Source organism: Hipposideros armiger, unplaced genomic scaffold (genome assembly GCF_001890085.2).
Source record: "Hipposideros armiger isolate ML-2016 unplaced genomic scaffold, ASM189008v1 scaffold_431, whole genome shotgun sequence".
NCBI lineage: Eukaryota > Metazoa > Chordata > Mammalia > Chiroptera > Hipposideridae > Hipposideros > Hipposideros armiger.
The window spans coordinates 1,583,851-1,595,126 of NW_017731781.1; the positions used below are offsets into that span (position 1 = coordinate 1,583,851).

The window sequence follows — 11,276 nt, forward strand, 5'->3', positions numbered from 1 at the left end:
GAAAGAAGCAAGAGAAGAATGACTCATCACATACCAGGGAAGTCCCCTTAAGGCTAGAAGCAGATTTCTCTGCAAAAACTTCACAGGCCAGGAGAGAGTGGGATGATATATTCAAAGTGCTGAAAGAACCCAAAAAGTCAACCAAAAATACTTTATATTTAGCAAAGCTTCAGAAATGAAGGAGGTAAAGGCTTTCCCAGGTAAACAAAGGCTGAGGGATTTCATCACCACTGGGCTTGACTTACAAGAAATGCCAAAGTGAGCTCCTCAAGCTGAAATAGAAGGATGCTAATTAGTAACAGAAAAACATGTGAAAGTATAAATCACACTGGTGAAGGTAAGTATGTAGTCACATTCAGAATACGCTATAGTGTAATGGTGGTATGTAAATGACTCTAGTAGAAAGGTTAAAAGACAAAAGTATTAAAGGTAATTATAGTTACAATAAAGTGCTAATGGAGATACAGTATAAAAGGTGGAAATGTAACATCAAAAACATAAAATATGGGTGACGGAGTGAAAGAGTCGAGATTTTGTATGTGATTGAAATTAAATTGAAATCAGCTTACAGTAGACAGTTATAACTATGATATGTTTTATGTAAGATTCATGGTTGACACAAAGCAAAAATCTATAGTGGACACACAAAAGATAGAGAGAAAGCAATCAAAGCATACCACTCTAGAAAATCATCAAACCACACAGACAGACAGCAAAAGGGAAATGAAAAAAGAAACTATAAAATAGCTAGAAAAACAATAAGTCCTTATTCATCAATAATTATTTTAAATGTAAATGGATTAAATTCTCCAATTACAGGCTAGAGCAACTGAATGGATAAAAACCTACAAAACAAAGACACAAAAACCAAGACCTGATTACGTGCTGCCTACAAGAGACTCACTTCAGTTTTAAGGACACATGTAGTCTAAAGGAAAGGGATGGAAGAAAACATTTAATGTAAATGAAAAACCAAAAGAGAGCAGGAGTGGCTATAATTATACCAGACAATGGAGCTTGAGCTTGTGACCAGGGCTTGGGAGCAGGAGGGGTGAGAGTTGGCACAAAAGGAAGGGAAAGAAAAAATAGGGAAGTGGGGCTGGGGACCGTCACAAAGCAGCAGCAGGGTGGAGGTAGAAATCACTGCACCAGGAATGGGAGCTTCTAAGTTCCAGTCCTGGTTCTGTTTCCAAGTGCTGTGTGAGCATGGACTTTGATTCTGAGATGAGAAGAGAAAGAGGCAAGGGTATAGCTGAGATTTGCAACCTGGATGAGTCAGGATGGTGGATGCCCAAATCAGAAGTCAGGAGAGGAAACTGACTTGGGCTGAGGATTAGGCTTATCCTCATCTTGGGTTACATCTGGAGAACAGAGTCCTTTCCCTTTGGAATTTTCTGAATCACCCTGACCTCAAGAACATTCTGAGTCTTCCCAGATGATAATCTGGACAAGGACCATGTCTCACATGGCACCTTGTTGGGTAACTCTCACTGCCTGGCCTGCATAGGTCTCAGTTTACCCATCTGTCAATTCAGAGGGGTTATAACCTCATCAGTGAAATGTTCCTGCAAGACTAATTCTAGGCCTACTGACCCCACCACTCAATCCTGGCTCCTCCTTCCTTTTTCTGTCGTTTCCCTCTGCTCAGGTCCCCATGCAGCTACAGGCACACCTTGGTGAGACCCAACTGGCCATCTTGCAGTTACACCTGGGGCCCTTGGGCCAACGTAGTAAACCTCACCTTTCCATCTTTGTCCAGGTGTATGAGGCAGGTGTATCTAATTCTTACTCTCTAAGTCCTGCAGGAGCCACAAACTCAGGGTCACAAAATCTCAGCATCATGGTGGAGCTGAACCGAATAAGGGCTTTCTGCTTGGGTCCAATTGGGAGCAGAGGAATGAGGGATATTGGGTTGTGAGAAGCAGATGAGGATGTTGTGGGCTTGCCAGGGGGGAGGGGCAGAACCATGGGTATGAAACAGGGGTTTTTCAACCAAGAAGAACCAAGACACCAAGAGACCCTGTCTTAACTAAGAGAGGTCAAGAGAAACTAGTGAACCCATTGCAGCCTACCCCCGCCTCTCCAGAGGCTCATCAGAGCTTCACACTACTGGGCAAAATGTCCTGATCTGGACACCTGGAAATGTATATCTCTGTCCTGGTTCTCTCTCTGCCTCCCCATGTCGGTTATGACTCCTCTCTGAGCCTCAGCTCTTCCACGTGGGGCTAAGAGCATATGCCACCCATGGCTGCTGATGCTAATAACAGCAGCAGTGGCAGCAACAATAGCACAGAGCTCCTACTTATTGAGTTCTTACTATGAATTAGTCTCTGTGCTAAATGTCTAACATGGATGATCTCTTTAACCCTGACACAGTCCAGGAAGTTGGATCTTTATCTCCCATTTACAGATGGAAAGACAGAGGCAGAGCGCAGTGAAGCATCTTGCCCAATGTGGTAGTGCCAGGTTGGGGACCAATTCCCGTCTGTGCTTCCAGCACAAAGTCAGGCAAGTGCCTGCTTGGGACCTGGGCATGAAACCCACACCCTCCCTGCAGGTGCCTTCTGATTGTCAGTCTTCAGACTCTCTGGCCCTCTGAGCACTCCCTCGCAGGTAATGTGAGGACCACGTGGGGTGCTGACAATGCACTTAGCTGGAGGTGAGGTCCAGCAAGCCTCTTAGCTCCAGCCTAGTATGAGTCTGCGTCTTGGAGTCATTGCCTAGAGGAAGGTCTATTGGGGGTTCAGTATGTATGTAGGGCAGCAACAGATGGACAGCAGGCAGAGGGTGATTTGTCTACTCACCTGACTCAAAGACCACCAGGTGCTTGGTTTGACCTAACATCTTTCTCAAGTTCATCTGCTGGCAAGTGTGGAGTACCAAGTTCAGGGCCCGCTGCTCCCCGTATTGAGCCACCATGCGTGAGGCCACCTCCATGCTGCTGGCCTTCTCTGGTTGAGCTGAGGTCCCACTGGGAGAGGGCTCCCAGGGTTTTTTATCAGGCAGCCACTGCTGGAACTCCTTCAGCTCCTCCTTGCTCATTACCTCCAACGTCTGCGCCAGCCACTGCTGGACTGTACTGGCCATCTCTGCTCCACTGACTATGTCAGCTGTACCGGACATCTCTGCCCCAGATGGGGGGCTTTTGGGGGTGTTCACTGGGGAAGGGGTGAGTGGTGGGTGGTGAGGGGTATCAGGAAGGCAGAGAATAGCAGTCTTCCTTGGCCCCTAACATCTCCCAATGCAAGATTCCCACTGTGGTCATTTCTCTTTGCCTGGTAAACTCCTATTCAGCATTCAGAACCCACTTTTGTAAAACCCAGGGCATCTTCCAATAGATGGTGTTGGGACAAGGGACGGGGAGGGGACCGGTAGGAAAAGGCACAGGAAGCAGGAGCCCAGAGGAGGCTGGGGGCACTGGAAGAGGTCAGGTTACTGGGGTGCTGGGTTGGGGCCTGGGGCCAGTGAGGAGCATGAAGGGGCAGGAGTGAGAGAACGGGAGGATGGAATGTTCAGGATACTCACTGTTCTGAGCTCCTCAACTTCCCTCTCCTGGGACCTGGACTCCTGGGACCAAGCCTTGAGCTGCAATGCTGACAGGAAGTGGGGTGTTGAAAGAAGAGGAACAACCCAGGACTTATACTGGCTCTGGGACAAACAGGAAGAGCCTCACATAGCCAGAGCAGAAGAAAGGGTCAGGAGAGGCAACCACATGGAGGTGTGGCCAGAGGAGGGAGTGGCCAGAACATTTTTTTTTAAGGTAAAATAGACATTTTATTTATTGGTACTTGAACTTAGAAACTAACCAGCCTAACTGGTACTATTATCACGATACAGCAAAGTACAAAACGTCTTTTTCAAATACCTAAGTAATAAACAAATTAGGGGTTGTAGTAAAGGCGAAAGGGGCAGAGGAAATCAATGAAACACGTTATGGCTTATTAACCTTTCACATGAGTTGAGGTTTTTAAGAAGCCCCCCAACCCCAGAAAATAGGAATAATCCTTCATCACACATCTGTATACTTTTACTTTCTGTTTTCGAGATAAGATTCTAGGTCCTAAGATATCCAAAATAGTATTCTAGCTAGTTGTCTATAGCAAGAGACACCTTTTATCATCATTTTTTCTACAGCAGCCAGGGTACAAAAACCTCCTGATTAGACTCCAGTCATACCCCACTCCCACCCCTCCAAATGGACACAATAGGCATAATAACAAAGAAGCAGGATATCAAGGCAGAGATACACAGAAAAATCCTAGAAGTGATACAGTCACTGCCCAGATTGATTGCATAATATACCCATCATCACACACCGTCAGGCTGTCAGTTCGTGGAGTAATTTGGGAATAAATCCATGATTTGCTGGGTACTACAATACTCAGGGGTTTGCTGTAGCACCTCGTAGCTTTCCCCAGCAGTTTGCAAGGTGGCCTCCAAATCACTGACAGGTTGATTTTGCTGGAACTGAATCTGGGGCAGTGGGGCTTCCTCCCCAGAGCTGTAGAGCTGATAGCTCCAGGTCTTGTTGTTCCAAGACTGGTTATTTCAGGCCTGGGGGCACCAAGTCTGACTGTTCCAGGAATGGAACCTCCAAGATTGGCTGCTCCAGGAATGGTTGTTCCAAGGTGGGTCATTGCAGGTCTGGGTGCTCCACGCTGAAGCTTTTCCAGAAGCGTTCACCAGGCATACCTGGTGACAGGAAGAGAGGCCCGGGTACTCTGCAGTTGCTGAGCCCTGAGTCACACGGTGGCTGTCCTTTGGCTATTGTATTTCTGCCACCTCTTACATTTTATTCTCTGGTTCTGGAGCTAGACCTTAATCTGTTTGTAGCTAAGGTTCAGGATGCTGGAAAGTTCTTGCGTCTGCTGGGGGCTGAGCTATTTCTGTCTCTGAAATGTCTCCCCGACTACCCAGAACAGGGTCAGTGAGAAGACGATTCTGATCTTCTGTTTCTTGACCTGGACCTTCTCTTCCTTCTCACCTGTGCTGTTCTCTGCAGAAGTGGGTAGTATTACACTGGGACTGGTATTCATAGAAGAATCGGGACTGTACTGAATAAGCAGATCCATGGAGGAAGGAAGAGGGAGGACTGCAGTCTCCATGTTGAGTGTCTCAGCAGATGACATTTGCAAGGATGCATAATTATCTTCAGGCCCATAAATCTCAGGCACTGGTGAAGTTTCCCTAGAATTGAATGCTTCGGGGCAAGGCGGGCTTTGGGGACAAGTCAGATCCACACTCATTTTCCTGAGTTGAAAGAGAGAAAAAAAACCAATGAGTTAGGTTGTAAGAGATGCCGAGGCCTAAGTATCTAGGTAGAAGAGCTTAGAGAAATAACCCAGGGCAGTTTTTTTAATGACCAGTAAGCAAAATGAAGGACATTCAACAGCCACACTTGCCAGGAGTAGAGAGTGCTACCCTAAGAGGTGTGATGATCAGAGGAATCTGAGCCCTCCATAAAGGGCCCTGAGACCCGGTATGGTGGGTGGTGTGACCTGGAGCAGGGGTGTGAGTTTTTTGTTTCCTCCTGACCCCCATTAATTCTGACACCAACTCTTTGGACACCAGCTCGTTGTCCTGCAACTCAATTGAACTGTGACACTAACTACTCAGAGGCAGCCCAGGACCCTTGGTTAAGGGCTCAGTCCCACAAACAGCTCCCTACCTCAGATTCCAGGGTGCCCACTGCACTCAGAGGTCCCTGCACTCCCATCTCAGATTTGATAATTTGCTAGAATGACTCACAAGACTCAGGAAAACACAACTTCCTGGTTAATTTGAAACGATAGCACTCAAGAAGAGCCCAATAGAAGATGTGCATAGTGCAAGGTGTGGAGGATTTTAGGAAGTTTTCATTACATAGGCAGGGTTGATTTGTTCTTCCTGGACACGGTGCCTTGGTCTTTCTGGTGACCAGCCTCCATTCAGAAGTTATCTAGAGGTCCCCAGTCCCCAGTCATCTTACTGGCACACAAAAAACTCTGTTGTCACTCCAGAGATCCTAAGGGTTTTAGGAGCTGTGTGCCAGGAACTTGAGACAAAAACCAAAGATTTATTTTTTTTTAACATCACAAGGGGTCCCCTAGAATTCTGGACAACTTTGGAGATTGTAAGTCTTGGAGTTCAAGGCCAGGGAGAGAGAGGCCAATCGAGCAGAAAGTAGCAGAGAAATGTACTCCTCCAGTGCCTGTCTTTAGCCACATCCTCAGCCAGGCAAAACCCTTGGTGGCCCATCACCTGTCCCTATTTCCTCTTGACCTGTGGATTTGATCATGTTATCTTTAGTGCCTCTAAACTGTCAGCCATCGAGTATGGAAATCCTTGACTAATCCTTTAATTTTGGGCATGTCAAGAGGGCCAGCAGAATGGAGTGTGGAGGCCAAGAGAAGCAAGAGGACTTGCTCACTTGACACAGCAGGTCAGCCGCTGAGCGGGCACCAGGAGCCAGATCTCTGGATACCCAAGCCAAGGATTTTTCCTCTTTCAGTCGATTTCATTGAATTCTCAGTCAGCCAGGTTATGGAAGAAAGGATATGGGGCTTGTAGTCAGAAGGCCCAGCTCTGCCTTTAGCAGTTTTGTAATGTTGGACAAGTCACTTAGCTTGCTGGGCCTGTGTCAATGTCTGTAAAATAAGGGTAATAATGCCTACCTTATGGGGTATAAAACCAAATAATGCCCATGAATGCTGGAGCACTTAGTAGGTGCTTAATACAAGTTGACTCATCCTTTTTCTTCTTATTTCACCTGCTAAAATTCCACTCATTTTTTTAAGGTCCAACCCGAATGGCACCTCTTCCATGAAGCCTGTTGAGCTTTGATCTTCCATTCCATGGTTCATAAGCATATCTCAGATACCTTGGAGTTCAGTTATGTGTCCCTGGAGGCTGAGTAGTGCAATGGAGAGCATAGGGGTTTTAAACCTGATAGGTCTGGGCTCTGACGCTGTCTTTGCCACCAGCCGACTGTTACCTTGGGTTCTTGGACCCACCAGTGTGTCTTGTCTGCAAGTAAGGATTACAGCCAAACCTCAAATACTATGCTGCTTAAATGAATAAACACGAACTTGCCTAGCACAGCACCTGGAATGTAGCAGAGGGTCGAGAAACATCAGTTACCTTGTTCTTAACGTTGTGGGTTCCTTGAAGGCAGGTAACTGAGTCTCAGCTTTTTGTATTCAGAAAAGTAGCTCAATGCTTTGCATGGCATTGGTGTTCAGATAATATATTTAATGAAGTAGTAATTTAAAATAGTACTTTTAGGGGCTGGCTGGGTAGCACCGTTTGTAAGAGCACGAGCTCTGAGCAACAGGGTTGCCAGTTCGTTTCCCACATGGGCCAGTGAGCTGCGCCCGAGCTGAGCTGCCACTGAGCTGCCAACAGGTGGCATAATTGCTCAGGTGGTGCGAGCGTGTGCTCTTAACAACGTTGCCCGTTTGACTCCCGCATGGCTTGTTGGGCTGTGTCCCCCTACCACTGAGACTGAACATGGCACCTTGAGCTGAGCAGGCGCTCAGCTGGTGAGAGCGCATGCTCTTAACAACAAGGTTGCAGGTTTGACTCCCACATAGGATGGTGGCTTGCACCCACCTGCAACTAGATTGAAAACAGTGACTGAACTTGGAGCTGAGCTTGCACCCTCCACAACTTGACTTGGAGCTGATGGGTATTGGAAAAACACAATGTTTGCCTTCCTCAATTCCCCAATACTGTTCCCTTCCCCAATTCGCCAATAAAATCTTTTTAAAAATATTACTTTAATTTAATTTAATTTCCAAGTAATATTTGAATTCACTTCCATGATAAAAACTGTAAGCAATACAGACATAGCTCCATGGAGTTTACTAGTGTTTCTAGTATGTTCTATGTCCTCCCAGACACACAGAGACACACACAATACATCTGTACAAAACATGTAGCTTTGCTTGAACACATGTTTTATTCTACAGCATGCTTCAATTTTTATTATTATTATTATTATTATTATTATGTAATACTAGATGCATAGAAAGAACATTGCAGTGAATGTTCTCGCATGTGCCTTTTTGAATATTATGTATTTCTACATATATTATGTGTTACAAATATTATGTTTTAGTCTTTCCATGTATTAAGTTTTAAATTAAAAAAAAAGACCCCACAACAATTATTTCTTTTAAAAGGAGAAATAAAGTCCTGGGGAAGATTTGAGCGCTGCTGGGTGCTGGCCATCTGCATTTCAGCTTCTTTCCTGCCAAGGCCCCTTTTCCAGAGCCTCTGGCTCTCAGCTAGCAGCTGGCACTCCTTCAGTCTGGCAACACCATGGAAACTAACCAGGTTGTGCAGTGATTTACCAGCTGCAGGCCCTGGAGCTCCCTGGGGTTGGAACCTGGCGAGCAAACCTCTGCAACAGGCTGGAGTTGGAAGGAGGAGCCCGAGGAAGCGGCGCCTGGGCTGAGAGGCCGGGGGACCCTGCAGAGGCACCCGGGTCTGTGGGGCTCCAGCCTGCGGCCACACCTTCCCCAGTGATAGAAATACAGCCATAGAAATACAGCTGCAGCCCAGGTCACTGCTCACTGTGCGCCTGCGAGACCACCCAGTGCCAGCAGACACACATCCCCACCACGCCTCTCCAGTGGCTAACGAATTCTTTCAGTGAAAACCCTGGGACCCTGAGTAGATTTGTGTGGACTCCAACGCTGACTCGAAGGCCTGTTGGACAAGCTTCCCCGGGAACAACCTCCTGCTGCCCACATGCTCAAGTCCAGGTCCGTGTTGGGCAACAAGCCTGGTAGGCAGCTCTCAAAGGAGAGGGCGCAGGGGGCCCGTGCCAGGCACGCCTCAGAGGCTGCTGCGCACCCCCTACCCAAGGAGGAGGCCCCTCCAATGGACGAGGGCTGCTATCTTGACCATTTCCCGCACCTCTCCATCTTTACGCAGCCATTGCCACTTTTATCACCTCTGGCATCTTTACCTATATCAATTTATAGCTTGCTTGAGTGGCAGCAGTGGGACTGGGTGGGCACTGGGAGGGGTGAAGGGCAGTGGGGTGGGGAGGGGAGAGACAGAAGTAAAAAGAAGGACTAGGAATCTTTGTGTTTGGGAGACACGCTGGACCCCTTTCATTTAGCTTTCTTCTCTGCATGTCCCTACCTTTGTCCATCAGTAGAAATGCAAAAAGCAGCTGCCGGTAATGAAACAAGGGTCCATTTGCACCTGAAGATTAGGGGAGGGGGCAGTCAGACCCCAACATTTAGAATCTTGGGGTGCAATAGAACCCTGTTTATAATTAAGATAACATCTCTGGACCCTACCACTTTGTGAGGTGGGGGAACGCACAGAGAACCCATCATTCTGTGTTTGGGGCATGCACAGCGAGCCCAACTTTCTGTTCTTCAAGGGATGAGCCAGCCCTGGGCCTGAGGCTTTCCTGAGAGGGTCCTGAAGGGAGTGTCGGCGCCATGGCCAGGACTAGGCTAGAGCCCTGTGAAGCGGCATTGCCCCCAGGAGGAGCCAGCTGTGTCCCCAGCTGGTGCAGACAGGTCTCCAGTGGGATATGGCGGACCTCAGCATGCAGGGGACACCTCCAGAGTGCAGGACACAGTGAGTGGCTTTTGTCCGGGTGGCGTACCCTGTCCCTAGGGCTTTAGGCTGCCCTTAATGTTTTTCCTGCTATATTCTTTGCTGCCTTCACTGCTGTCCCTGCTGAGCCTAGCGAGGACCCATAGCAAGAGGAGGTGTCCTGCCGGGAACCCACACTCTCATCATGTCCTGGGAAGCTTGGGACCAACTTCTGCAGACCTCCCTGAAACGGCAGGCCTGTGGTTTGCATGATTCACAGGGTGTGGTCCTGGCTGTGGTCCGCAGAAGTGCTGTCCTCGAGGACTGTGCAGGCAAAATTTTCACTTGTGTGGGGAGAAGCCTGGACGGTAAAATCTGAGAGCTGAAATAGCTCAGCGTTAGGGTGTTAAAATAGCTCTGGTGAAATGTGGTGTTTCTGTTAGAGGAAGCCTCTGAAGGGGAAAAGTCCAAAGGGCTCCCCTCTGCAGGAAGACAGACTAAAAGAGAATCCTCACTTGAGAATTCATTTGTTGCTTCAATTCAGCAAACACTGGTTGAATGTCTGCCCTGCGCCTGTGCTGTAGTAAGCTCTGAGGGTCTGCAGATCTCGGAGGGTGCACGGGTGGCTACCACGGGAAGTAGTGGGAATGCAGTGGTTTTGCCTGAGCCTGGTGGGAGCAGGGGTGCTACTAGAGGGCCACTTAATTAGGTAATTGTGCTGGGGAATTGTTAACAGATGTATGTGATGCTGCCTAGTCAGAGGCTAGAGGCTTTCTTTGCGGTACATGCCAAGCAGGTATCCAAACGACATTGTGTGGTGTGAACATTTCTTGCGGGAGCCAGAGCAGTAAAGCTCTTTTCTCTGCACGTTGACCAACTCTGACTCTTTTTTGCCTTCCCAGGCAGGGAGGACCTAAGACCTTCCACCCTTGAGCAAAGAGAGGGATCCCTGTTCTGCTCAGACTATATGCCTTCCAAGGACTGGGCTGCCCGTTCTGAGGGGGGTGAGGCACCACTAGGAACAAGGTTATGGGGACATTCTAGGGGCGCAGAGGGCGTGGCTCTGACATTCAGGCTCTAATCAGTAGAGGCTGGCCCTGCAGGACTGAGAGTCCTTCCACCTGGCCTTTCCCTGCCTCTTATTGACGCGGCGCGGTCTGGACTCATCCTTGCATCTCCTGCAGCACTTCCTTCTCCTAGGAGCAGGCCTTCTCCTCGTGCCTCCCAATGGGCTGCCCTTGTCTTCCCATCAGAACTTAGTGCTCCCTATAATTGCCCCTTTGTATTGTCCCACAAACCAATACACTGCGTAGGTTAGATCGAACGTCTCCCACATATTTCTTAATCTGAGACCCCCTCTGTCAGCCCAGCATTCTTCTACCTTGCTGTTCCCCAATTTGGAAAGTGTAGTTTCATGATATTCAAATGTCCACTGGCCCCTAGTAACAGGGTTGGAGGAGGTGGTGCTCTGACAGTGCCTGATTGGGCCTGATTAGGGCCCCAGGTAACTAAGGGTCACCAGAAACTAATGTTGATATTATAGTGAGGCATTGGATGTACTGCATTAGTGGGAAGAGGGTAGAGATTTAGGAGACCCTGGAAAGGCATTCAGTTCATTAAGTTTCTGTCTTATTCCAAAAGGAATCAAAGGCATTGTGTCTTTTTAGGACTCTTGGTTGCAAATAACAGAAAAGACATTGGAACCAGCTGAAGCAAACAGGGAAAATTAAAGGCAG

General features: G+C 48.0%; 2 protein-coding genes and 1 pseudogene across 2 annotated transcripts in view; 1 reads left to right on the forward strand and 2 right to left on the reverse strand.

Moving 5' to 3' along the window:
* Positions 1–3,663, reverse strand: part of NLRP1 (NLR family pyrin domain containing 1) — a 57,664-nt gene extending 54,001 nt beyond the window's left edge. The window contains exons 1-2 of the mRNA XM_019664807.1: positions 3,526–3,663; positions 2,805–3,158 (exon numbers count right to left, since the gene is read on the reverse strand). Of these exons, the coding sequence (XP_019520352.1) occupies positions 2,805–3,158; position 3,526 (355 nt within the window). The 5' untranslated portion in view covers positions 3,527–3,663. The remainder of the gene's footprint in view (positions 1–2,804; positions 3,159–3,525) is intronic.
* Positions 3,664–4,308: 645 nt separating this feature from the next.
* LOC109394605 (homeobox protein NANOG pseudogene) lies at positions 4,309–5,246 on the reverse strand (annotated as a pseudogene).
* Positions 5,247–5,374: 128 nt separating this feature from the next.
* On the forward strand, positions 5,375–8,978 carry SMIM48 (small integral membrane protein 48). The gene is given in 3 exon segments (XM_019664809.1): positions 5,375–5,429; positions 8,690–8,908; positions 8,911–8,978. Coding segments are annotated over 3 exon segments (342 nt in total).
* Positions 8,979–11,276: the final 2,298 nt, after the last annotated feature.